The sequence below is a fragment of the Pan troglodytes genome, chromosome 18 (genome assembly GCF_028858775.2).
Source record: "Pan troglodytes isolate AG18354 chromosome 18, NHGRI_mPanTro3-v2.0_pri, whole genome shotgun sequence".
NCBI lineage: Eukaryota > Metazoa > Chordata > Mammalia > Primates > Hominidae > Pan > Pan troglodytes.
Window position 1 is genome coordinate 88,001,391 of NC_072416.2, and position 25,252 is coordinate 88,026,642.

The 25,252-nt window shown below is 50.0% G+C and overlaps 1 protein-coding gene across 31 annotated transcripts in view; it reads right to left on the reverse strand.

The window, feature by feature from the left end:
* FANCA (FA complementation group A) overlaps positions 1-25,252 on the reverse strand; it is an 83,919-nt gene that overhangs the window by 50,775 nt on the left and 7,892 nt on the right. For 28 of the 31 annotated variants that reach the window (XR_010152486.1, XR_010152490.1, XR_010152485.1 and 25 more), the window contains 9 exons: positions 23,834-23,907; positions 20,473-20,585; positions 18,408-18,490; positions 13,283-13,316; positions 12,783-12,849; positions 9,032-9,144; positions 5,579-5,655; positions 5,035-5,176; positions 4,512-4,645 (listed from right to left, as the gene is read on the reverse strand). Coding sequence is in view for 14 of the 31 variants with exons in the window: in XM_016930417.4 (XP_016785906.3) it covers positions 4,512-4,645; positions 5,035-5,176; positions 5,579-5,655; positions 9,032-9,144; positions 12,783-12,849; positions 13,283-13,316; positions 18,408-18,490; positions 20,473-20,585; positions 23,834-23,907 (837 nt within the window). In the remaining 17 variants the exon portion in view is untranslated. Of the gene's footprint in view, positions 1-4,511; positions 4,646-5,034; positions 5,177-5,578; positions 5,656-9,031; positions 9,145-12,567; positions 12,697-12,782; positions 12,850-13,282; positions 13,317-18,407; positions 18,491-20,472; positions 20,586-23,833; positions 23,908-25,252 lie in introns of those variants that run through there. The other 3 variants (XM_016930426.4, XM_024349519.3, XR_010152500.1) reach the window with 2 other exon arrangements.

The window sequence follows — 25,252 nt, forward strand, 5'->3', positions numbered from 1 at the left end:
GACCACTCAAGGGTTCCCTTCTCAAAACATCAGCACCCAGTTTCAACCTGAAATTCTCCCACCAAGCACACCATGCCTTATCACCCTCCATTCAGCCATCCACAACACAACTGCTCCTGTCTCTTGGCAACGTTCACTCAATTAACAGTGAGCCAGATGGTCACTGGCCGCAGCAGGAACAGTCCCGACCCGTCGCCAAAGGCATTTCTGTAAAGCATCTAAGTGACGTGCGCAAGCCAGACGTGGGGTCACAGCAGCCATTTTTAGAGTTGCTGGGACAAAAGGCAGTTCTGTTTGCTCTCTTTGAAAAAAATTACACTTAATGGCTGGGTGCAGTGGCTCACTCCCGTAATTCCAACACTTTGGGAGGTTGAGGCAGGAAGATCACTTCAGCCCAGGAGCTCAAGACCAGCCAGGACGGCCGGGCGCGGTGGCTAGCGCCTGTGATCCCAACACTTTGGGAGGCCGAGGCGGGCAGATCACAAGTTCAGGAGATCGAGACCATCCTGGCTAACCCGGTGAAACCCTGTCTCTACTAAAAATACAAAAAATTAGCCGTGTGTGGTGGCAGGCGCCTGTAGTCCCAGCTACTCAGGAGGCTGAGGCAGGAGAATGGCATGAACCCGGGAGGTGGTTACCATAAGCCAAGGTCGCACCAGTGCACTCCAGCCTGGGCAACAAGAGTGAAACTCCATCTAAAAAAAAAAAAAAAAAGACCAGCCAGGGCAACATAGTGAGACACTATGTCCACAAAAAATTTTTTAATAATTAGCCAGGTGTGGTGACATACACCTGCGGCCTCAGCTGCTCGGGAAGTTGAGGTGGGAGGATCATTTGAGCCTGGAAGGTTGAGACGGCAGTGAGCCATGATCACACCACCACATCCCAACCTGGGAGACAGAACAGAGACCTTGCCTCAAAAAAACAAAAAAACCCCACAAATTACATTTAACTACATAATGTGATATGCTGAGAATTATATTAATTACCCCAAAGGGCTCAAACTCACGATCATTTGGTCTATTTATATTAACATTTCCTAAAAGTAAAAAAAACATTTTTTTTTTGAGACGGGGTCTTGCTCCGTTGCCCAGGCTGGAGTGCAGTGGTCTGATCTTGGCTCACTGCAACCTGCGCGTTCCGGGTTCAAGCAATTCTCCTGCCTCAGTCTTCTGAGTAGCTGGGATTACAGGCACCTGCCACCATACCAGCTAAATTTTGTATTTTTGGTAGAGATGGGGTTTTGCCATGTTGCCCAGGGTGGTCTTGAACTACTCGGCTCAAGCAATCTGCCCACCTCGTCCTCCCACAGTGCCGGTATTTGCCCTCAAAAGTAAAAATTAAAACAGATGTTCAGGCCAAGTGCGTTGGCTCATGCCTGTAATCCCAGCACTTTGGGAGGCTAAGTGGGGCGGATGACAAAGTCAAGAGATCGAGACCATCCTGGCCAACATGGTGAGACCCCATTTCTACCAAGATTACAAAAATTAGCCAGGTGTGGTGGCAGGCACCTGTAGTCCCAGCAACTCAGGAGGCTGAAACAGGAGAATCGCTTGAACCCAGGAGGTGGGAGTTACACTCCAGCCTGGTGACAGAGGGGGACTCCATCTCAAAAACAAAACAAAACATAACAAAAACAGATGTTCAAACACTGAATATGCATATATACATTTATCAAAACTCATCTAACTATCTGGACATGGTGGCTCATGCCTGTAATTCCAGTACTTCAGGGGTTAAGGTGGGGGGATCGCATGAGGCCAGGAATCTGAGACCAGCCTGAGCAACACGGTGTGACACTGTATTTACAAAAAAAATTTTTTTAATTAGCTGGGTGTGGTGGCACACACCTATAGTCCCAGTTACTCTGGAAGCGGAGGCAGGAGGTAAAGGCTGCAGTGAGCTATGATCATGCCACTGCACTCCAGCCTGGGCAACACCCAGTCTCTTAAAAGAAAACACAAACAGAAAAAAACAAAAAACCTCATTTAATGGTACACTTAAATTGGATACCTTTCATTATTTCATTTAAACTATATTTTGATAAAGTTGATTTGAAAAGGTAAAAGAAAAGCAAACAAAACCAAAACACCACCACCAACACAGCACTTCAGAGTATTCCTCTCCCAACTGTCGCCTCTGGAACCGAAGAAAAAGCAGCCCAGGGAGACACCTGAGCCGCGGCTCGGGGAGACCCACCAACTCCTGACCCAAGAGCACCAGGTGGATTCTGGCACTAATCTCTCAGCGCCTCACTAAGGACAGAACAAACACCTCTCCTCTTAGTTTAGTGGAAGCCCCAGGCTAACTGGGCAGAGCTGGGGAGAGCCTGAGGGCAGGTGAGAAGGAACTTTAAGGAATAGAAGTGAGTTGACACTGCACCAGTCACCACCTTCTCCCAACACAAGCAGATGCGGCTCAGCCTCCTGTGCAGCCTCAGCTCCTCAGAAGGCCTTGCGGGGAGCAGGCACCGCAGCCACGATGGCGATGCAGGCACCGCAGCCCTTGAAAATTTCAGGGAGCTGAGACTCCTACAAAGAGGCAACTACTTCACCGAGGTGGTGATGGCAGGCAAACTCAATACTTTTTTTTTTTTTTTTTTCTTTTTTGAGACAGAGTCTTGCTCTGTCTCCCAGGCTGGAGTGTAGTAGTGCAATCCCAGCTCATTGCAGCCTCAACCTCCTCGGCTTAAGTAATCATCCTGCCTCAGCCGGTAAGTAGCCAGGACCACAGGTGCTTACCATCACACCCAGCTAATTGTTACATTCTGTAGAGACCGGGGTCTCACTGTGCTGCCCAGGCTGATCTTGAACCCCTGGGCTCAAGCAATCCTCCTGCCTAGGCCTCCCAAAGTGCTGAGATTACAGGCATGAGCCACTGTACCTGGCCCGAACCCAAAACTTCTACAAAAATTAGCTCTTCAAATGGAAACTTTACTCACAAGCACTAAAAGAGAAACCATGGCGGTCCTTCAAAGCTGGTATCTCAAATACACCCAACTCCCCACATGAACTGGGGGTTTTCACAGGGGTTGCCCAGGGATCCCTGAGGTCTCAGGAGCTCAGACTCAGTAGTCTCAAATGGGCCCTGGATCTTAATTTCCAAAGCCCCCTCCAGGCGAGTCTAATGCCCACTCAGGTTCAGGAACAGCTACATAAACTTCTGTCAGAGAGAACACTGTGTGTGTTCCAAAGAAAAAGGAAGAATATGTGATACGGCTGAAGAAATGAAGTACTTGTTTCAGGACTTACGTGAAAATTAGAGACGCAAGGCTGGGCGCGGTGGCTCATGCCTGTAATCCCTGCACTTTGGGAGGCCGAGGGAGGCGGACCACTTAAGGTCAGGATTTTGAGACCAGCCTGACCAAGATGATGAAAGCCTGACCAAGATGATGAAAGCCTGTCTCTACTAAAAATTAGCCAGGTGTGGTGGCGAACGCCTGTAACCCCAGCTACTCGGGAGGCTGAGGCAGGAGAATTGCTTGAACCCAGGAGGAGGAGGTTGCAGTGAGCCGAGGTCGCACCACTGCACTCCAGTATGAGTGATAGAATGAGACTCCGCCTCAAAAAAATAAATAAGTAAATAAATAAAATAAATAAATAAATAAATAAAAAGGAAAGGCCAGGCGCGCTGGCTCATGCCTGTAATCCCAGCACTTTGGGAGGACAAGACGGGCGGATCATGAGGTCAGGAGTTAGAGACCAGCCTGACCAACATGGTGAAACCCCGTCTCTACTAAAAATACAAAAATGAGCTGGGTGTGGTAGTGCGCACCTGTAATCCCAGCTACTCAGGAGGCTGAGGCAGGAGAATCGCTTGAAACTGGGCAGCGGAGTTTGCAGTGAGCCGAGAAGGTGAGCTTTCTGTACCACTGCACTCTAGCCTGGGCGACAGAGGAAGACTCCGTCTCAAAAAAAAAAAAAAAAGGGAAAATAAGAGACATTGTATACTCTGCAAAAAGCAGCATCCACTTCTGTGTCCCCTCTTTCCTGATTTCACTCATTTTCTTTTTTTTCTTTTTGGGATGGAGTCTCCTTCTGTCACCCAGGCTGGAGTACAGTGGTGCAATCACAGCTCACTGCAGCCTTGATCTCCCAGGCTCAAGTAATCCTTGCGTCTCAGCCTCCCGAGTAACGAGGACTACAGGTGTCTGCCACCACACCTGCGTAGTTTTTGTTTTGTGTGTATGTGTTTTTTTGTTTTTTTTTTTTTGGTGGAGATGAGGTTTCACTATGGTGTCCAGGCTTGATTTCACTAATTTTCTTATAAAAGACAGCAGGAGGCTCCGTCAACTAAGTGAGACGGAAACCAGGGGAAGGAGCTGAGGCCCCGACAGGGAGAACCCAGGCTCCTCGGCACACGCAGAGGAAGATCTGCCAAGGCCACTCGGCAAAGCTGACAGCAAGGCTGCTCACTCACATGACAGAGAGTCAGGTGGGGACAGCATGGTCCCCACTCCCAGGCCTTCTGGGAAGATCAGGTATTAGGTAGCCGATCGGCAGGTCACTTACCTTGAACCAGTCTGCATATGACAGGAACGCAGAGGGGCCCTCCAGTGCTGCCTGGCGCACCACCAGGAACGCAGTGACCATGCTGTCCAGCTGGCAGCTCTCGAATGCCTGGGCCATCAAACGCGCCACCCAGTCTAGTTAAGAACCACGACACAGTCACAGCAAGGCAAGGGCAGCCAGCAGGAACATGACGTGAGTTATGCTGGGTGATCAGGTATTCCAGAAGGAGACCGTGCACACCCAAACACCAAGTTTTAAAAGACTACACAGCAATTACAGCAAGTCAAGTGCAAACCACTAGAGACCTGAATGAAGCAGCAGTGGACACTCTGGCCTCTCAGAGCAGCAGTCAGTGCTTATGGAAGCGTCTGCCGAAGAACGTTCCATCGACAGGAGGCGCTGCAGGTTCCGGGCAGGTAGGGAAGGGCTTCACTGAGAGGCTCACGCACAGTCAGCTGGGACTCTGCTGACAGCCCCTACACACACTCTTGACCAGCACCACCGGGCTCTCGTAAAAGCTCACCTTCAAGCAGCTGCTGCGCTTCTGGGAAGCAGACAACAAGGGCAGACACAAAGGAGAGCACTCGCTGCCAGTGAACCTCCTGCGTTTCCAGAACTTCTTGCAAATGGCCAACCAACTCCTCTGCACTCAGCATCACTAAGAGCTGAAATAAAAGCATCCGCTCCCTTCAATATCCAAGCAAACCACTGTGGGACAGATGACCCCTCACCTTCCTCCCAGCCGGTGGCCACCGCAGCCCCCTCACTTCCCACTGCAAAGGTAACACGTGGAGCTGTGACAGCTCACACTGTGGCGTCTCTCCCCTCACAGTGGCCAGCACCTGGTTGGAGAGAATTCTCCCTATCTCAAGGAGGAGGGGCTTGGCCCAAGTGACAAGTTCAATCTCCTGACCTCAGTGGTGGCCTTGATGAAGACAGCCACATCTCACCAGACATCCCTGAACCTCTCGATGTGCCATCCACGGCAGGCAGCATGACAAGTACTCGGCAGATCTTAATCCCCCCGCCACGAGCTCAGAAGCAGGTATAATACCACCTCCACTCACCCTGCGGTACAGTGCGGTGAGCAGAGGGTGTGTCCGCGCAAAGCTCCACTCTCTCTGCATCTGAACAGCATCAGATGCTGCAGGGGGAGAAACAGACAAAAACTTCAAGTCAGAGATCAAAAAGTTGTGGGTTTTTGTAGGGACCAGCCCCACAGGGTCGGTGGGTCTCTCCCCGTGTGCAGCGACGAGAGTGTAGAAAGAAAGATACAAGACAAAGAGATAAAAGACAAGACAGCTGGGCCCGGGGGACCACTACCATCAATGCGCGGAGACCGGTAGTGGCCTTGAATGTCTGGTTGTGCTGTTATTTATTGGATACAAAGCAAAAGGGGCAGGGTAAAGAGTGTGAGTCACCTCCAATGATAGGTAAGGTCACGTGTCCACTGGACAGGGGGCCCTTCCCTGCCTGGCAGCCGAGGCAGAGAGGGAGAGGAGACAGAGACAAAGACAGCTTACGCCATTATTTTGGCATATCAGAGACTTTTAGTACTTTCACTAATTTGCTACTGCTATCTAGAAGGCAGAGCCAGGTGTACAGGATGGAACATGAAGGTGGACTAGGAGCATGACCACTGAAGCACAGCATCACAGGGAGACGATTAGGCCTCCGGATAACTGTGGGTGAGCCTGACTGATGTCAGGCCATCCACAAGAGGTGGAGGAGCAGAGTCTTCTCTAAACTCCCCCGGGGAAAGGGAGACTCCCTTTCCCGGTCTGCTAAGTAGTGGGTGTTGTTCCTTGACACTTTTGCTACTGCTGGACCACGATCCGCTTGGTGACGGGCATCTTCCCAGACGCTGGCGTCACCGCTAGACCAAGGAGCCCTCTGGTGGCCCTCTCCGGACATAACAGAAGGCTCGCACTCTTGGCTTATGGTCAATTCTCACCATGTCCCCTCAGCTCCTGTCTCTGTATGGCCTGGCTTTTCCTAGGTTATGATTATAGAGCGAGGATTATTATAGTATTGCAATAAAGAGTAATTACTACCAACTAATGATTAATGATATTCATATGTAATCATATCTAAGATCTATATCTGGTATAACTATTCTTGTTTTATATTTTATTATACTGGAACAGCTCGTGTCCTCGGTCTCTTGCCTCAGCACCTGGGTGGCTTGCCGCCCACAGGTTTTGTTTTTGGACAGGGTCTCACTATCACCCAGGCTGGAGTGCAGTGCTCACCACAGCCTCGACCTCCCTGGCTCAAGCAATCCACCTGCCTCAGTCTCCCAAGTAGCTGCGACCACAGGCGTGTGCCACCATACCCAGATACTTTTTGTATTTTTATTTTTTTGATGCTGAGTCTCACTCTGTCACCCAGGCTGGAGTGCAGTGGTACAATCTCGGCTCACTGCAAGCTCTGCCTCTCGGGTTCAAGTGATTCTCCTGCCTCAGCCTCCCGAGTAGCTGGGACTACAGGCGCCCACCACCACGCCCAGCTAATTTTTGTATTTTTTAGTAGAGATGGGGTTTCACTCTTTTGGCCAGGCTGGTCTCGAACTTCTGACCTCGTGACCCGCCCGTCTCGGCCTCCCAAAATGCTGGGATTACAGGCGTGAGCCACTGCTCCTGGCCAAAAAGTTGTGTTTCAAAGCTTCAGTGGGAAGACAGGTCTTAATATGTACTTTTTCAGTTATTAAAGTTCACCATCTCCCTGTTTGTTGCCTATTTGCTATATCATCAATTCTGTTTCTCAGGCCCGGTTACTTACTTGTAATGCTTTGTCATATTCACAATAAATATTTTCCAATGTACCAACTGCATTTCAATTTTCCTACTTTTAAACTGTCAATAAGGTCAGGCTAGGTGGCTCACGCCTGTAATCCCAGCACTTTGGGAGGCCGAGGCGGGTGGATCACAAGGTCAGGAGTTCTAGACCAGCCTGGCCAAGATGGTGAAACCCTGTCTCTACTCAAAATACAAAAAGTAGCTGGGCATGGTGGCAGGCACCTGTAATTCCAGCTACTTGGGAGGCTGAGGCAGGGAATAGCTTGAACCCAGGAGGCAGAGGTTGCAGTGAGCTGAGATCGCACCACCGCACTCCAGCCTGGGCAACAGAGTAAGACTCTATCTCAAAAAAATAAATAAATACATAAAATAAGATAAACTGTGAATAAACCAATCATGGTGGGGATGCTGTTCAAAGGAAGCTCAGCTCAGTCAAGTGATGATAAACTCCTGAGCACCTCACAGCACCTGTTGGGAGCCATCCGTGTATCCCTCATCTCCCACCAGTTTCCTGCCTGAGCATCTACCCTGGGGATATGCTAGATACAGAAAAAGCTCAAAGTGTTCATCGTGGCCTTATTCATAAGATTGAAATCTTGGGAACAGTCTGTCATACATGGGTAACAGGACACCCACTGGGCAGACGATGCCTGGGCCATCAAACGCGCCACCGAGTCTAGCTGAGAACCATGACAGTCACAGCAAGGCAAGGGTAGCCAGCAGAAAAATAACGTGAGTTGTGCTGGGTGATCAGGTATTCCAGAAGGAGAATGTGCATGCTCAAACACCAAGTTTTAAAAGACTAGACAGCGGCTGGGCACAGTGGCTCACGCCTGTAATCCCAGTATTTTGGGAGGCAGAGACGGGCGTATTACCTGAGGTTAGGAGTTCGAGACCAGCCTGGCCAACATGGTGAAACCCCGTCTCTACTAAAAATACAAAAATTAGCCGGGCATGGTGGCACATGCCTGTAATCCCAGCTACTTTGGAGGCTGAGGCAGGAGAATGGTTTGAACCCGGGAGATGGAGGTTGCAGTGAGCCCAAATCACGCCACTGTACTCCAGCCTGGCAACAGAGCAAGACTCCATCTCCAACAAATAAATAAATAAATAAATAAATAAATAAATAAATAAATAAGTAAAATAAAGGTATTCCTATTTTAGGCTGGGTGTGGTGGCTCACACCTGTAATCCCAACACTTCGACACTCTGGGAAGCCAAGGCAGGCGGAGCACCTAAGGTCAGGAGTTCGAGGCCAGCCTGGCCAACATGGTGAAACCCAGTCTCTACTAAAAATACAAAAAATTAACCGGGTGTGGTGGTTGGCGCCTGTAGTCCCAGCTACTCGAGAGGCTGAGCCACGCGAATTGCTTGAACCTGGGAGGCGGAGGTTGCAGTGAGCTGAGATCACGCCACTGCACTGCAGCATGGGCAAGTGAGTGAGACTCTGACTCAAACAAACAAACAAAAAAGATATTTCTATTTTAATGACAATTATTTTGTCCACTCATAATTCTGAATTTTCTTATAAAAATCTGTTCCTTTCAGGTAAAAGGATATTTAGTAACAATCTCAGGCGTCTGAGGACCCAGTCTCTGGTTCAAGACAGACAAAAAAGAGGTCCTAGAATTCCTGGCATCTCCAGTCAGCGTTACCAAGGCAACAAGGCAACAGCAATCCCCAAAATGGGTAGCAACTGAACAGCCTCCACGCTGGGCCTACCTTTCAGCACAGGGCTGTGAGTGAGTATCTGAGTCAGGGTATGACTGAAGAACCTCTTCAGAGGATCTGTGGAAATTACACTGCCAAGCGTGTGTCCACTGAACACTCCGAACCTGCCAATGCAGCAGAAAGAGGGGTCAGGAAAGGGAGGGTGCCTTGCACGCCACCCACCAATCCCAGCACAAACTGTGGCTCAGGCTCATCCCTTCTTTAAGCAAGGAAGGGGCTTTCTTGGCCAGGCCACTATAACCAAGGACTTGAAACTGAATCCAAGGAGGTGGCAATTCAACGAGAAAGGGGGCAAGGCAACGGCGAAACCCACGGATCAGAGAAGCGAAGGAGCAGAAGGAAACAGGTGGGGAAGGGCAGGCCGCGCCGCACCCGGGAGTGGAGCAGAAGGAAACAGGCTGGGAAGGGCAGGCCGCGCCGCACCCGGGAGTGCAGCAGAAGGAAACAGGTTGGGAAGGGCAGGCCGCGCCGCACCCGGGAGTGGAGCACAAGGAAACAGGTTGGGAAGGGCAGGCCGCGCCGCACCCGGGAGTGGAGCAGAAGGAAACAGGTTGGGAAGGGCAGGCCGCGCCGCACACGGGAGTGGAGCAGAAGGAAACAGGCTGGGAAGGGCAGGCCGCGCCGCACCCGGGAGTGGAGCAGAAGGAAACAGGCTGGGAAGGGCAGGCCGCGCCGCACCCGGGAGTGCAGCAGAAGGAAACAGGCTGGGAAGGGCAGGCCGCGCCGCACCCGGGAGTGGAGCAGAAGGAAACAGGCTGGGAAGGGCAGGCCGCGCCGCACCCGGGAGTGGAGCCCCGGGAGCCAACCCGACGGGGCCTCAGCGGCACCCTCTGTGAAACGGAACTCCCCCAGAGGGTCGTGCCAAGCCTGAGAGAAGAGCCCAGCACACCAGGGCCTCAGTCACAACAGGGACTGAGGCCAGCTCTGTCCATGAAGATGAGGAAGGAATGGAAGGGACTAGGGTTTCCTGGGCCATCTGTGTGAGACAACAGGATGTTCTGGGGGTGAATGGGGTCACACAGCCAGGTGGCAAGAGCACTTGAGGTCTGTTAGCCTGCCACATCCCAGCAGGCCTATACAGACCACCAAACCAAACCCAGACCCTCTCGTGAGGCTTACAACCTGCAACCAGCAAGCGGCACTTTATGCCGATTCCCCAGGTAAGAAAATCAAGGGTCCAGCCGGGCACGGTGGCTCATGCCTGTAATCCCAGCACTCTGGGAGGCTGAGGCGGGCAGATCACAAGGTCAGGAGATCAAGACTATCCTGGCTAACATGGTGAAACCCCATCTATACTAAAAATACAAAAATATTAGGCCAGGCGCATTGGCTCACACCTGTAATCCCAGCACTTTGGGAGGCCAAGGGGGGCAGATCACAAGGTCAGGAGATCGAGACCATCCCGGCCAACACAGTGAAACCCCATCTCTACTAAAAAAATAGAAAAAATTAGCTGGGCATGGTGGTGGGCGCCTGTAGTTCCAGCTACTCGGGAGGCTGAGGCAGGAGAATGGTGTGAACCCAGGGAGCGGAGCTTGCAGTGAGCCGAGATCGCACCACTGCACTCCAGCATGGGCGACAGAGCGAAATTCTGTCTCAAAAAAAGAAAAAAAAAAAATTAGCTGGGCATGGTGGCACACACCTATAGTCCCAGCTATGTGGGAGGCTGAGGCAGGAGAATCGCTTGAACCCAGGAGGCAGAGGTTGTAGTAAGCCGAGATCATGCCACTGCACTCCAGCCTGGGCGACACAGTGAGACTCTGTCTCAAAAAAATAAAGAAAGAAAATCAAGGGTCCTGGCGGTTCAGTGAACTGCCCCAGGGTCACACACCCAACGAGGCCACATCGGCTCTGTGCAAACTCAAGACACTCACACAACAGGGTGGGGGACATCGTGGAGATTCACTGCTCAGCACTGCTGTCCTTCCTCACAGGGCAGCACTTTGGGACACCACAGCCCCCAGTGTGCAAGGGAAGCTGGCCACCAAGACTGTTGGAGGATGCCTGATTTTAAATTATTGGCGGGCCGGGTGCGGTGGCTCACGCCTGTAATCCCAGCACTTTGGGAGGCTGAGGTGGGTGTATCACTTGAGGTCAGGAGTTCGAGACCAGCCTGACCAATATAGTGAAACCCCATGTCTACTAAAAAATAGAAAATACAAAACTATAGGCTTGTGCCAGGTGTGGTGGCTCACGCCTGTAATCCCAGTACTTTGGGAGGCTGAGGTGGGTGTATCACTTGAGGTCAGGAGTTCGAGACCAGCCTGACCAATATAGTGAAACCCCATGTCTACTAACAAATAGAAAATACAAAACTACAGGCTTGTGCCACGTGCGGTGGTGCATGCCTGTAATCCCAGCTACTCAGGAGGCTGAGGCAGGAGAACTGATTGAACCTGGGAGGCAGAGGTTGCAGTGAGCAGAGATCTCACCACTGCACTCCAGCCTGGGCAACAAGAACAAAACTCTGTCTCAAAAATAAATAAATAAATTATTGGCAACTAATTACAAAATATAAAAATCAGCAGGTCAGTGGTTGTTACCTGACTCTCAGGACATCAGTGTGAGTAATCTTATCACACAGATTTAAAAAAAAAAGCCCTTGCCACAGACTAAACTGTATCCCCACAAAGTTCCTCTGTTGAAGCCCAGCCTCTCAAGGTGGGGTGTTGATAAGGCTGAGGTGATGATGAGATGACTGCCCGGAGAAGACACCAGAGGGCTTGCTCTCCCCCTCTCTACCTCATGAAGACACAGAAAAAGTAGGTCTCCTGCAAGCCAGGAAGAGGGTCCTCACCAGAACCCAACCCTGGGGGCACCCTGACCTCCAACTTCCAGCCTCCACTGCTGTGAGAACACATCTGCCGTCCACACCGCAGTCTCTGGCACTTTGTTACAGCAGCCCAAGCTAACTGATGCACATGTAAACATTCAGAAAATCACACAGTGCTTTATTCACTGTTTCAATAAAAGTACCGAACGGTACAACACATTTAATTGAGCAGTTAAACAGTTACTGTGAGGGATGGGAAATGAGGAGCAAAATAAAGAATGAAAAGGTTGACAAGGCCTGGAAACAGTGGCAAATTCTACTGGTTTCTCAAGACTTCACTTCAAGGTCCCCTGCCCACACTAGAGGGAAGCAAACCCCAGAGCCCCATTTCCACCAAACCCCGACGTCCACCTTCCGCCCAGCCCCCACTCCTCAGTTTCCGCCTCCCGACCTGTAAGGGTCTCCGCACATCTCCACAGAGCCATGGAGAGAAAAAGCAAATAGGGCCAAGCTTTGCCTACTGGTGAATCTGAGCAGGATCTGTGGAGGCCAGGCAGCGGGAGTCTGTAGAGGCACAGCTGCGGTGTGTTCTAGAAATGTGGGGGGCTGAGAGGCAGGACCAGCTCTAGAGCCTGAACCACACCCAGGGAAGGAGGAGCAAGGGGAGACTCCACACGAGAGGAGGTCACAGTGAGTGGGACAAACATTGGTGCAGGACTTCCAGAGGCGGAACAGGATCCTGCAGTGGGCGCACCTTCCGACCTCATCCTCACAGGAAAAGGCTGACCAGAGCGTTCCCCGGGCTTTCCCATGGTCACCTCCTCCTCACGCACGTTATCATAATTGGCAGAGGAATTGTGCTCAGGAGCGGGCTGCTGAAGCTCTGGAAGTGTTTAAAATATCTTGGCTCTTTAATTTGGCAGACACCTCCCTGCTGCACACTCAGGCAGGCCACCCTCAGGAACATACCAGCACCTCACGATCTTGTGAGTGGAGGACTCCTCCTGTACTCCAGCAGCCAAAGCGTCAAGTGCAACTGAAGACAGAGCCAGGAACAGAAAACAGATGTCAGCACACAGCGGCAGCCCACCAGAAACAATCCCAGGCGCTTTCAGACAACGGATCCACTTCAACCCCCCAGAGGGCCCACATCCATCAAGACTTCTACAATCTGTAGGCCTTAATCAAAACACACAGACAAGAAAATGCTTCCCTGTGACCCACAGATTCATGAGGTATCCCTTCACAGCTCTGAAAATTAAATCTAAAGCCGCTAGAAATTGGAAACCAGAATAAGAAGGTAAATTCATACCAAATTACAACCAAAACAAGGGCATTCCAGTACCAGGACTCTACACAGTGAAACATACAGAGGAGAAATACCTCAAATGGAAAGGCAGAAAACTGACAGAATTGCTAATAAGCAAACTAAGTCATTTACAGTCTGGGCTGCAGTGCAATTAACTTACAAATCAGCATTCTCTGCAGTACATCAACCGCGACCTGTCAAAATAGAATGCGAGTTACCATCTTGGTAATCTTCTGTAATTTGTGTGATACCTGCATCACACAAGAGAATTATTACTTGTTACTCTAAAGTAAAGAAACGGCACTTTGGGAGGCCGAGGCGAGCGGATCACGAGGTCAGGAGATCGAGACCATCCTGGCTAACATGGTGAAACCCCGTCTCTACTAAAAATACAAAAAATTAGCCGGGCGCAGTGGCGGACGCCCTGTAGTCTCAGCTACTCGGGAGGCTGAGGCAGGAGAATGGCGTGAACCCGGGAGGCAGAGCTTACAGTGAGCCGAGATAGTGCCACTGCAGTCCGGCCTGGGCGAAAGAGCGAGACTCCGTCTTGGAAAAAAGAAAAAGAAATGGACTTTACAAAGAGATCAACTTTAAAAACCCTCATAGACCTAGAAATTATTCCAGTACTGAAGGGACCTAGACAGAGTGAAAAGGCTGAACTTTCTGGAATTACCCTAAGACTGCTCTCAGCATGGCCTGAGGCTATGAGCCTAGGGCTGGGCAGGACACTTTTGCACGCAGAGTTTTGCTGAAGTACTTCAGTGAAGAGAGGAAAGCTCAGGCCTTGAATCTGGGCTGTGGAACTAAGGACTTTCACCCTTGATGCCTCTGGAGCCAGAAGACGGTGAGAAGGTACCATTGTCCATTTCCCTTCTTCACATCTCCTGGGCTTAAAGCATACCACTACTCAGAGAGCAACTCATGGTAACAATAAAACAAACTTCCTCAAACAAAGCCCACAGACTGCAGTGTAGGCAAAATGGGAGCCACTGGCTCAGGAACCTCCAAAAGGGAATAAAAATTTGGGACGTATCCAAAACTATCTACAGATTCAATGCAATCCCTATCAAAATACCAATAACATTCTTCACAGAAATAGAAAAAAAGATTCTAAAATTCACATGGAACCAAAATAGAACACAGATAAGCAAAGCAATCCTGAGGAAAAAGGACAAAGCTACAGAACATAGAAATCACACTGCCTGAGGTCAAAATATATATACTACGAGGCTACAGAAATGAAAACAGCATGAGGTTGATATAAACATACACACAGACCAACGGAACAGGATAGAGAACCCAGAAACAGGCCGGGAACCGTGACACACGCCTGTAATCCCAGCACTTTCAGAAGTCGAGGTGGGTGGATCACCTGAGGTCAGGAGTTCTAGACCAGCCTGACCAACAAGGTGAAACCCTGTCTCTACTAAAAATACAAAAAAATTAGCTAGGTGCGGTGGCGGGTGTCCATAGTCCCAGCTACTCGGGAGGCTGAGGCAGGAGAATAGCTTGAACCCGGGAGGCGGAGCTTGCAGTTAACCAAGATGGCACCACTGCACTCCAGCCTGGGAGACAGAGCAAGACTCCATCTCAAAAAAAAAAAAAAAGAAAAAAGAAAAAAAAAGGCCAGGCACGGTAGCCCACACCTACAATCCCAACACTTTGAGAGGCCAAGGTGGGCGGGTCATGAGATCAGAAGTTCGAGACCAGCCTGACCAACACTGTGAAAGCCCATCTCTACTAAAAATAGAAAAACTAGCCGGGAGTGGTGGTGGGCGCCTGTAGTCCCAGCTATTCAGGAGGCTGAAGCAGGAGAATCGCTTGAACCTGGGAGGTGGAGGTTGCAGTGAGCAGAGATCACACCGCTGCACTCCAGCCTGGGCAACAGAGACTCTGTCTCAAAAAAAAAAAAAAAAAAAACAAAAAAAAACTAAAAAGCTTCAGCACAGCAAAGGAAACAATACAGAAAACCTGTTAAATGGAAGAAAATACCTGCAAACTATTCATCCAACAAGGGACTAATATCCAGAATATATAAGGAACTCAAAGAACTCAACAGGGAAAACAAAAATAATCCCATTTAAAAACTAGACAAAGGGCCGGGTGCAGTGGCTCACGCCTGTAATCCCAGCACTTTGGGAGGCCGAGGTGGGCAGATCAAGAGTCAGGAGATCCAGACCATCCTGGCTAACATGGTAAAACCCCATCTCCACTAAAAATACAAAAAATTAGCCAGGCTAGGTGGCGGGCGCCTGTAGGCCCAGCTACTCGGGAGGCTGAGGCAGGAGAATGGCGTGAACCCAGGAGACAGAGCTTGCAGTGAGCCGAGATTGTGCCACTGCACTCCAGCCTGGGCGACACAGCGAGACTCTGTCACAAAAAAAAAAAAAAAAAAAAAAAAAAAGTGGACAAAGAACATGATTAAACATTTTCTTTTTCTTTCTTTCTTTTTCTGTTTTGAGACGTAGTTTCACTCTTGGTGCCCAGTCTGGAGTGCAGTGGTGAGATCTCGGCTCACTGTATCCTCCTCCTCCTGAGTTCAAACGATTCTCCAGCTTCAGCCTCCCTAGTAGCTGGGATTACAGGCATGTGCTACCACGCCCGGCTAATTTTTATATTTTTAGTAGAGACAGGGTTTCACCATGGTGGTCAGGCTGTTCAGGAACTCCTGACCACAGGTGATCCACCCACCTTGGCCTCCCAAAGTGCTGGGATTACAGGCGTGAGCCACCGCGCCCGGCCTAAACATTTTCAAAAAACATGCAAACGGCCACCAGGTGTATGAAAAAAACGGCCAATATCAGACAGGAGCAGAGGCTCATGCCTGTAATCTCAGCACTTTGGGAGGCTGGGGTGGGTGTATCACCTAAGGTCGGAAGTTCAAGACCAGCCTGACCAACATGGAGGAACCCTATCTCTACTAAAAATACAAAATTAGCCGGGCATGGGGGCACATGCCCGTAATCCCAGCTACCTGGGAGGCTGAGGCAGGAGAACCACTTGAACCCGGGAGGTGGAGGGAGGTTGCAGTGAGCTGAGATCATGCACTCCAGGCTGCGCAACAAGAGCAAAACTCAGTCTCAAAAAAGAAAAAATAAGAAAAGGCTGGGCACAGTGGTTCACGCCTGTAATCCCAGCACTTTGGGAGGCCGAGGCAAGCGGATCACAAGGTCAGGAGATCCAGCCCATCCTGGCTAACACAGTGAAACCTCGTCTCTACTAAAAATACAAACAATTAGCCAGACGTGGTGGTGGGCGCCTGTATTCCCAGCTACTCGGGAGGCTGAGGCAGGAGAATGGCGTGAACCCCGGAGGCGGAGCTTGCAGTGAGCCGAGATCGCGCCACTGCACTCCAGACTGGGCGACAGAGCAAGACTCTGTCTCAAAAAAAAAAAAAAGCCAATGTCACTAATCATCAGGGAAATGCAAATCAAAGCCACAATGAGCTATTATTTCACTCCAGTTAGAATTATCATTATCAAGAAAACAAAAAATAACAAATGCTGGTGAGAATGCAAACAGAACTCTTAAATGCTATCAGTGAGAATGTAAATTACTACAGCCATTATGGAAAATAGTATGGAGATTTCTAAATAGTTGGTTAGTTCTAAAAACAGAACTACCAGCCCAGAGGGTCTCACTTTCACCAGGCATGGTGGATCACATCTGTAATCCCAGCACTTCAGGAGGCCAAGGCAGGCAGATCATGAGGTCAAGAGATCGAGACCATCCTAGCCAACAGAGTGAAACCTCGCCTCTACTAAAAATACAAAAATCAGCTGGGCATGGTGGTGCACGCCTGTAATCCCAGCTATTCGGGAGGCTGAGGCAGGAGAATCGGTTGAACCTGGGAGGCAGAGGTTGCAGTGAGTCGAAATCGCGCCACTGCACTCTAGCCTGAGCAACAGAGAGAGACACCATCTCAAAAAACAAACAAACAAACAAAAACCAGAACTGCCATATGATCCAGCAATCCCATTACTGGGCGTACAGCCAAAGGAAAGGAAATCAGCCAGCTGAAGAGACATCTGCACTCCTACATTTATTGTGGCACTATTAACAATAGCCAAGATATGAAATCAACCTGTGTGCCCAACAAGAGATGACCGGATACAGCAAATGTGGTATACACACAACGGAATACTGGTCAGCTTTAACGGAGTCTCGCTCTGTCACCCAGGCTAGAGTGCAAGGCGCAATCTTGGCTCACTGCAACCTCCGCCTCCTGGGTTCAAGCAATTCTCCTGCCTCCACGCCTGTAGCTGGGACTACAGGCATGCGCCACCACGCCCGGCTATTTTTTTTTTGTTTTTACTAGAGACAGGGTTTCACCATGTTGGTCAGGCTGGTCTTGAACTCCTGACCTTAGGGGATCCACCAGTCTCAGCCTCCCAAAGTGCTGGATTATAGGCATGAGCCATTGAGCCCAGCCTCAGCTATTTTTTTCTTTTTCTGAGATGGAGTCTCTGTCGCCCAGGCTGGAATACAGTGACACGATCTGGGCTCACTGCAAGCTCCGCCTCCAGGTTTCATGCCATTCTCCTGCCTCAGCCTCCTGAGTGGCTGGGTCCACAGGTGCCTGCCACCACGCCCGGCTAATTTTTTTTATTTTTTTAGTAGAGACAGGATTTTACCATGTTAGCCAGGATGGTCTCGATCTCCTGACCTCGTGATACGCCCGCCTCGTCCTCCCAAAGTGCTGGGATTACAGGCATGAGCCACCATGCCCGGCCAGCTATTCTTTTTTTTTAAAGTGAAATCCTGTCATTCACAGCAACAGGAATGGAACTGAACGCCATTATGTTAAGTGAAATAAGCCAGGCACAGAAGGACAAATATTGCATGTTATCAGTAATATGTGGGAGCTAAAAAGTGGATCTTGTGGAGGTAGAGAGTAGAACGAGAGATACCAGAGATGAGAAGGGTATATGCAGTGGGGGAACGAAGAGAGTTGGTTAATGGGTACAAACATACAGCTAGACAGAAGAAGTTCTAATGTTCCATAGCAGAGTGAGGTGGCTATAGTTAACAACAGATTGTATATTTCAAAATAACTGCAACATGTGAAATGTTGCCAACACACAGAAATGATACATACTGGAGGTGACGGAGACTCTAAACACCCTGACTTGATCATTACACTCTATGCACAAAACAAGTATCACATGTACCCCGTAAATAGGTACAAACAGCATGTTTCAATAGAGAGACAGGTAAATACATTTCAACACTTGGAATAAGGACGGCTCCTTCTGCTAAACTCTTCACTTGACTTTTCCTCCTACCTGCGGCATTTTTTCAGGCTCCACAGTTCTTCTCAGATCTGAGTTTTTCTGAAATCCCCTCAAAACAAACATTTGCACAAAATCTGAAAAACCACAAAACCAAAGTTATTTATGGACATCATGGTCTCCAAGCAACTGTGAATGGCACAGACCATCCACTTCAGAGGGGCGGGTGAGCATATGGCTTGGGCCCACCAGGACCCCTGTGAGCTGCTCGTAACCTGAGATGAATGCTGCAGAAGTTACTGCTCACCTGACCACAGCTACACTAGCGTTCACCAAACCCAATCAGGACCCTTAGATGAACCAGATTTTTTCCTCTTGCACTTCTATTTGAAAGGGAACAAGTTTATAGTCAGATTTTTTTCTTTTTTTTTTTTGTGAGACGGAGGCTTGCTCTGTCGCCTGGGCTTGAGTGCAATGGTATGATCTCACTTCACTGCAACCTCCGCCTCCCAGGTTCAAGCAATTCTCTGCCTCAGCCTCACGAGTAGCTGGGAATATAGGCGCCGCCACCACGCCCAGCTAATTTTTGTATTTTTAGTAGAGATGGGGTTTCACCATCTTGGCCAGATTCGTCTTGAACTCCTGACCTCATGATCCACCCGCCTTGGCCTCCCAAAGTGCTGGGATTACTGGCATGAGTCACCCCACCCAGCCCAATTTTTTTCTCTTAAATAAAAGTGGTTTCCAAGGGAGGTCTTATGGATTGTCTTGCCTGCCAATCTCCAATACCAGAGGGTCTAGAGGGACCCAGAAGCATCCTATTCTGAGGAATGTGATGGGGGAGGAAAGGCATTCTTAGCTTTTTAAAAAATAAGACCAAGAGGACTGAAATCCACAAGATTTTCTAACTTTGATTTAAATTTAACCTATCTGGTACCAGGTTATAGTAGCTCAGGAATGCTAAGTCGCTCATGCCACCAAAAAGCTTTAGGAAAAAGGAAAAAACCCACAAGCTACTGTACAGATCAGTTTCTCATCTAATTTTTATTTGTAGGTGTCACTTGTAGTGGGATGGGTCTCCCAGCAGGTGTTCCTCAGAACCCAAATATCCCAGAGAGGATCTGAGAACTCACCAAGGAAAAGAGTCTCATCACTCAAACACAGCAGGCAAAGAGCCAGAAAACGAGCTTCAATGCACCTTAGAGACGGGTGGTGGGGCGGCTCTCTAGAGCTGTCCTGCTGCCGTCCAGGAGTGCGCTGAATATAAGTCCTGACAAACCCAACCACTCCTCAAGCTGGACTGGTCCAAGCCATTCTCTGACATGCCCTACTACTCCTCAAGCTGGACTGGTCCAAGCCATTCTCTGACAAGCCCAGCTACTCCTCAAGCTGGACTCTGGTCCGAGCCATTCTCTGACAAGCCCAACTACTCCTCAAGCTGGACTGGTCCGAGCCATTCTCTGACAAGCCCAACTACTCCTCAAGCTGGGTTGGTCCCTAATCCGAGCCATCCTCTGGTCTCTCAGCACCTTCTTAGTTTGTGGGGGGACATTACAGTCCCAAGTTTTTCTCATAATATCATGCCTCAGGAAGGCCAGGCGTAGTGGCTCACGCCTATAATCCCAGCACTTTGGGAGGCCGAGGGGGGTGCATCACAAGGTCAGGAGTTCAAGAGCAGCCTGGCCAACCTAATGAAATCCCGTCTCTACTAAAAATACAAAAAAAAATTAGCCGGGCATGGTGCCGCGTGCCTGCAGTCCCAGCTACTAAGGAGGTTGAGGCAGAGAATCACTTGAACCCAGGAGGCGGAGGTTGCAGTGAGCTGACATCGCGCCACTGTACTCCAGCCTGGGCGACAGAAGGAAGCAGCTGTGGTCACTCTATGGGAAAGGTGCATGGAAACACTTAAACTCATGTCAAGGCCGACTTACTAGTATTTCCACATCAGTCAAGTAAAATGCAAACCCACAACAGGCTGAGACTGGGAGTCTGTCATGCCAGGTTCCCACGGCCACGGAGAGACAGGCTGTTCTGCCTCGCAGAGCTCTTGAGAGCAGAAGGCATTATCACAGATCAAAATGAGTTTTACCCAAGAACCCGCATCTTGTCATGAACGCACCAGAAAGCATGGCCCTGGCGACATCAGCATGCTGGCAGGATGCTTCCATCTGTTCACAAAGGCAGCACAGATTCCTGAAGAGCCACGATCCCACAGCATGCATGTCGGGATGGCTGGAGACACACACAGAGGCAGACGTAAGGCTCAACTAAATCCCATCATCAGGGGATTGAGTTCAGCCATACGCCCCAATTTTTTTTTTGAGACAGTTTTTTGCTGTCACTGAGGCTGGAGTGGAGTGGCGCAGTCACTGCACCCTCGACCTCCCAGGCTCAAGCAATCCTTCCACCTCAGCCTCCTGAGTAGTTGGGACAAAAGGCGCATACCACCACGCCCAGCTGGAGGTCTTACTACTTTGCCCAGGCTGGACTCAAACTCCCGGGCTCAAAACAATCTCCCACCTTGCCCTCCCAAAGTGCTGGGATGACTGGTGTGAGTCACTGTGCCCAGTCTCAAGTTATTTTCTAATTTCCCTTGTGACTTCTTTGACTCATTATGTTGTTTAACTTCCAAATATTGTGGATTTTCCCAATTCCCTTCTGTTGTTGATTCTAATTAAATTCATTTGTGGTTAGAGAACGTATTTTGAATGATTTCAGCCCTTCTAAATTTATTCCTCTTTGTTTTATGGCCTGAACCTTTTTTTTTTCTCTTGAAACAGTTTTGCTCTCGTCATCCAGGCTGGAGTGCAATGGCACAATCTCAGCTCACTACAACCTCCGCCTCCCAGGTTCAAGCGATTCTCCTGCCTCAGCCTCCCCAACGGCTGGGATTACAGGCACCTGCCACCTTGCTAGGCTAATTTTTGTAATTTTAGTAGAGACAGGGTTTCACCACGTTGGACAGGCTGGTCTTGAACTCCTGACCTCAGGTGATCTGCCCGCCTTGGCCTCCCAAAGTGCTGGGATTACAGGTGTGAGCCACCGCACATGGCCTTGGCCTGAACCTTATGCTGTATCCTGGGGACTGTTCCATTTGGACTTACGAATACACACTCTGCTACTACTGGGTAGAGTTCTCCACAGTCAGGTCAGCTGGTTTGCAGCATTCAACTTCTATATCATTCTTTTTTTTTTTTTTAATTGATCATTCTTGGGTGTTTCTCGCAGAGGGGGATTTGGCAGGGTCATAGGACAATAGTGGAGGGAAGGTCAGCAGATAAACAAGTGAACAAAGGTCTCTGGTTTTCCTAGGCAGAGGACCCTGCGGCCTTCCGCAGTGTTTGTGTCCCTGGGTACTTGAGATTAGGGAGTGGTGATGACTCTTAACGAGCATGCTGCCTTCAAGCATCTGTTTAACAAAGCATATCTTGCACCGCCCTTAATCCATTTAACCCTGAGTGGACACAGCACATGTTTCAGAGAGCACAGGGTTGGGGGCAAGGTCACAGATCAACAGGATCCCAAGGCAGAAGAATTTCTCTTAGTACAGAACAAAACGAAAAGTCTCCCATGTCTACTTCCTTCTACACAGACACGGCAACCATCCGATTTCTCAATCTTTACCCCACCCTTCCCCCCTTTCTATTCCACAAAACCGCCATTGTCATCATGGCCCGTTCTCAATGAGCTGTTGGGTACATCTCCCAGACTGGGTGGTGGCCGGGCAGAGGGGCTCCTCACTTCCCAGTAGGGGCGGCCGGGCAGAGGCGCCCCTCACCTCCCGGACGGGGCAGCTGGCCGGGCCGGGGCTGACCCCCCCACCTCCCTCCCGGACAGGGCGGCTGGCCGGGCAGAGGGGCTCCTCACTACCCAGTAGGGGCGGCCGGGCAGAGGCGCCCCTCACCTCCCGGACGGGGCGGCCGGCCGGGCAGGGAGCTGACCCCCCCACCTCCCTCCCAGACAGGGCAGCCGGCGGGGCAGGGGGCTGACCCCCCCACCTCCCTCCCAGACGGGGCGGCCGGCCGGGCCGGGGACTGACCCCCCACCTCCCTCCCGGACAGGGCGGCTGGCCGGGCAGAGGGGCTCCTCACTTCCCATTAGGGGCGGCCAGGCAGAGGCGCCCCTCACCTCCCGGATGGGGCGGCTGGCCGGGCGGGGGGCTGACCCCCCCACCTCCCTCCCGGACGGGGCGGCTGTTCTGTATCATTCTTAATCTGACTTGTTCTACCCATTACTGAAAGGGGAGTATTGAAACCTCTAATGATTATTGCTGAAATGTCTACTTCTCCCTTTAATTCTGTCCATTTTTGCTTCATAGATTTTGGTGCTGAGATTAGGTGTGTATATCCTAGGAAGCAGATTTTTCTTTTTTTTCTGTTTTTTTGAGACGAAATTTTGCTCTAGGCCGAGGCGGGAGGATCACAAGATCAGGAGTTCGAGACCAGCCTAGCCAACATGGTGAAACCCCATCTCTACTAAACATACAAAAATTAGCCGGACATGATGGCGGGTAGCCTGTAATCCCAGCTACTCAGGAGACTGAGGCAGGACAATCGCTTGAAATCAGAAGGTGGAGGTTGTAGTGAACCGAGATCGCACCACTGCACTCCAGCCTGGCGACAGAGCAGGTCTCTGTCTCAAAAAGAAAAAAAAAGGCCGGGCGAGGTGGCTCATGCCTGTAATCCCAGCACTTTGGAAGGCCGAGGCAGGGGAATCACCTGAGGTTAGGAGTTTGACACCAGCCTGGCTAACATGGCGAAACCCCATCTCTGCTAAAAATAACAAAAATTGCCGGGCACAGTGGTTCACGCCTGTAATCCCAGCACTTTGGGAGGCCGAGGCGGGCAGATCATGAAGTCAGGAGATCGAGCCCATCCTGGCTAACATGGTGAAACCCCGTCTCTACTAAAAATACAAAAATTAGCCGGGCGTGGTGGCGGACGCCTGTAGTCCCAGCTACTCGGGAAGCTGAGGCAGGAGAATGGCATCAACCCGGGAGGTGGAGCCTGCAGTGAGCCGACATCACGTCACTGCACTCCAGCCTGGGTGACAGAACGAGACTCTGTCCCTAAAAAAAATAAATAAATAACAAAAATTAGCTGGGTGTGGTGGCGGGCGCCTATAATCCCAGCGACTTGGGAGGCTGAGGCAGGAGAATTGCTTGAATCCTGGAGGTGGAGGTTGTAGTGAGCTGAAATCGTGCCACTGCACTCCAGCCTGGGCAACAAGAGCAACACTCCATCTCAAAAAAAAAAAAACAAAAAACAAAAAACAAAAAAACACCATAAACGTTCTCTTGAAATAATAAAGCAATAGTTCCTCCAGGTCTAGTCTAGTATACATATGCAATGCAATCTAGTCTAGTACAAATTATATGTCAAAGCCAAAAATCAAACCCGTCTGATTTGGGGCTTTGAAATAAAATTTATACTAGACTAGACTGCAAAAACAGTAACACTGAATCATCGTTAGCACGCTACCTTTCCAGCAGCTCTTGCAGGCTCACAATGCCTTGTACGTGAAGATGCCACACAGCTTCAAGCAACAAAGAACTCTGAAAAACAAAACAAACAAAAACAAAAACAAAAAAACCCCCAGCATTTTGAGTCCTTTATGAATGCATTTTCCTACAAAATGTTCAGCTTAGGTTCTTAACCATGCCGTATTGAAAAGTAACCTCAAGCAAAAAATTAGAGCCTGAAACACATCTTTTTTTACAAAGCTGTACCGGTTTTCAAACTCCCTGGCCTTTGGGCACCCACACACCGTTGCCCAACACTTGCTTCTCTTCCTTCTCTCTTCCTACTCACTGTAGCCTACTTCTAACCCTTTCTCCACACTACAGCCAACACAGTATTACACACAGACATGACAGTCTCTCCTTCAGAAGCCTTCACTGGCTCCTCGAAGCTGCCAGGACAAAGGTCAGGCTTCAGTGTGCCCTGTGCATGTCCCTTGTCTTTCTCACTCAACCCTCTCCCATTTGATAAAACAGGATCTGCTTTAGCCACTCACTGCGAACACTGTGCCCGTCACACTGCCCTGATCTCCCTGCGGCCTCCCCTTCTCATCCCCCTAACTGACACTCTATTTTTTTTTTTTTGAGATAGAGTCTCGCTCTGTCACCCAGGCTGGAGTGCAGTGGTGCGATCTCGGGTCACTGTAAGCTCTGCCTCCCGGGTTCACGCCATTCTCCTGCCTCAGCCTCCCGAGTAGCTGGGACTACAGGTGCCTGCCACCACGCCCAGCTAATTTTTTCTATTTTTCAGTACAGACGGGGTTTCACCGTGTTAGCCAGGATGGTCTCGATCTCCTGACCTCGTGATCCACCTGCTTCGCCTCCCAAAGTGCTGGGATTACAGGTGTGAGCCACTGGGCCCGGCCCCTAACTCACACTCTTCACAGTCCGTGCAGGAAGGCTTTCCTAACTCTCCAATCTGATATGCATGTCCATCATCTTCTTCGCAAATCTATGAGCACCTGAATCATCGCACTTCTTGTGGATTTAGTGGCTTGTTTCCCAAGCTAGATGATAATGAGGGCACGGACCAAAGCAATAACTGAAAAATCTAATGAATTCTATAATGTATGCTGGATAAAAGTATGGGAAAGGCCAGACACAGTGGCTCACACCTGTAATCCCAGCACTTGGGAGGCCGAGAGGGGCAGATCACTTGAGGTCAGGAATTGAAGACCAGCCTGGCCAACACGGTGAAACCTCATCTCTACTAAAGATACAAAAATTGGGCCGGGTGCAGTGGCTCACACCTGTAATCCCAGCACTTTGGGAGGCCGAAGTGGGCAGATCATCTGAGGTCAGGAGTTTGAGACCAGCCTGACCAACATGGAGAAACCCCGTCTCTACTAAAAATACAAAAAATATTAGCCAGGCATGGTGG